A 1887-nucleotide genomic window follows, 5' to 3' on the forward strand; every position below is an offset into this window, starting at 1 on the left:
GGCCTTGTTCGATGCCACGGGCGAGCATGCCGGCGTCGATGCTCCATGGCTGACGACCGCGCGCAGGGACATTGATGTACCTCAAGGAGCCACCGGGGGAGACCTATGCTCGCTTCGCGAGAGACTTTGCTGTCTCGATCGATCCCAACTTGGACATCAACCAGAGCTTCAAGCGCGTCATCTCCTCCTTGCCGCCCTTGGACTACTCGAACTTGCCCGAGGACGAGGAGAAGGTGCTGGAGATGGAGAAGGCATGGTGGAAGGAAGCGGTGTCACAGGTGGTCGGAGAGGAAGCAGCAGGAAGCGAGGTAGTCTCTTCTCGTTCTCCTCTAGCCTATGACCAGCATGCTCCCTCCAAGAACTTCGACGGCTACTTCGAGGCGCTCTTTCATCACTTTGGAAAGGGAACAGCATGGGCCCTGTACGCCGACCGATGGCTCTGTTGGATGGAGCTGAAGGAGGAGCAGGTACCCGGAAGCAACGACCTGCTTGCAAGAGCTAAGGGAGAGAGGATGGGAGGTCGGAATCCTGTCCAACTTTGACGCAAGACTCGAGCTCATCCTCCGTGACCTGAAGGTCTACCTTTCATCCCCTCCTCCCAGTGCTTCCTCAACCTCCCTCGATCCTGATCCAGTTCCTGCTCCTTTTTTTTGCGCGCTCACTGCCCCTCCCTTGCTTCCTCCTCCTCCTCCTCCTCCTCCTGACGTCTCTCGTGCACAAGGTCACAGAGCTTGCAAGCTTCATGGTCCTTCCCAAGAGCGCTAGAGCGCTGAAACCGCAAGAGGAGGCGTTTGCTGCAGCAGTCAGGGCGGCTGATGAAGTTTGGGGAGGGGAGAATCAAAGTTCTCGCATGCTGCGATGCCTGCATGTCGGAGACAGGTGCCGCACCCTCCTCGTCCTGCTGCTCGGTTCCTCCCACATCTGCGATTTCTTCACTAATGCTGCTCGTCTTCCTCCTCCTTCCCCTCCTTCCCCTCCTCCTTCTCCTCCTCATTTCTTGCTGAAACTTTGCTATCGTCAGAACATCTTCTATGCAGCTCATACTCCTTCCCCTCCTCTGTCTTGACCTCTTCGTTCCTTTTTCCTTGTCACCTTGCTGCTGCTCCTGTGCTTGACTGTCAACCAGCATCCCCTGCGATGTCGAAGGAGCTCTCCGCTGCGGGATACACGCAGTCTGCGTGAGTGTCTTGTGAGAGGAGGAGGAAGAAGATTATGACGAGGTTGTTCAGGTTGATAGGAAGGGAAAACATTCAGATGGACTTCCGCAGTATCCGAGCGAGCAACATGACGTTGTCGCTGATCTGTCGAAGGTGTGTTGGGTTGTCGATAGAGATGGAGATGATGGCGGAGATGAAGATGGAGATGATGATGATGATGACTATGATGGTAATAATTATGATATGAGAACAACTCAACCATGAGAATCGCAGAAATGATGATGAAGATGGAGGTGAAGCATGGGAATGGAAGTGAAAGTGGAGATTGAGATAGAGTTGATGATGTAGCTGTTGTTTGAAATGACTTTGAATCCCTTCAGGTCCCTGAGATTGCAGAGCGAGTGCATCCTCGGATCTTGTTTAGCAAGCAGCAGAGCTTCATCAAATCCCTCGATGACATCTCCTAAGATTAAATCATCGCGTTCTCAAACACTTGAGCGTGCATGTGAAAGATCATTTACACTCCACGTATATTTTCATCCACCTTCGTCCTCCATTCCAATTCCTCCGCTTTTCTGTCCTCTCCTCCTTCGCTTCTCCTGTTTCCCTCTTGCTCCATTGTCTCGTCTCTCCGTCTTGAACATCCTAACTGCAATCTCTTTCTCTATTTACAAACGCCCAGATCACCAGAAAGGGCACCATCCTACATAACTTTGACTGAGATTCTCTT

The 1887-nt window shown here is 52.4% G+C and overlaps 2 protein-coding genes across 2 annotated transcripts in view; one reads left to right on the plus strand and one right to left on the minus strand.

Annotated features, from left to right (window-relative positions):
• Nucleotides 1–1624, plus strand: part of GUITHDRAFT_138503 (hypothetical protein) — a gene marked incomplete at both ends in the record, with an annotated part of 3177 nt that extends 1553 nt beyond the window's left edge. Inside the window, 6 exons of the mRNA XM_005832939.1 lie at nucleotides 67–308; nucleotides 345–467; nucleotides 722–879; nucleotides 1127–1178; nucleotides 1230–1310; nucleotides 1538–1624. Of these exons, the coding sequence (XP_005832996.1) occupies nucleotides 67–308; nucleotides 345–467; nucleotides 722–879; nucleotides 1127–1178; nucleotides 1230–1310; nucleotides 1538–1624 (743 nt within the window). The remainder of the gene's footprint in view (nucleotides 1–66; nucleotides 309–344; nucleotides 468–721; nucleotides 880–1126; nucleotides 1179–1229; nucleotides 1311–1537) is intronic.
• A 69-nt stretch (nucleotides 1625–1693) lies between these two features.
• Nucleotides 1694–1887, minus strand: part of GUITHDRAFT_138504 (hypothetical protein) — a gene marked incomplete at both ends in the record, with an annotated part of 8051 nt that continues 7857 nt past the window's right edge. Inside the window, one exon of the mRNA XM_005832940.1 lies at nucleotides 1694–1806. Coding sequence (XP_005832997.1) covers nucleotides 1694–1806 — 113 coding nt within the window. The remainder of the gene's footprint in view (nucleotides 1807–1887) is intronic.

The sequence above is a fragment of the Guillardia theta genome (genome assembly GCF_000315625.1).
Source record: "Guillardia theta CCMP2712 unplaced genomic scaffold GUITHscaffold_32, whole genome shotgun sequence".
Taxonomy (NCBI): Eukaryota; class Cryptophyceae; order Pyrenomonadales; family Geminigeraceae; genus Guillardia; species Guillardia theta.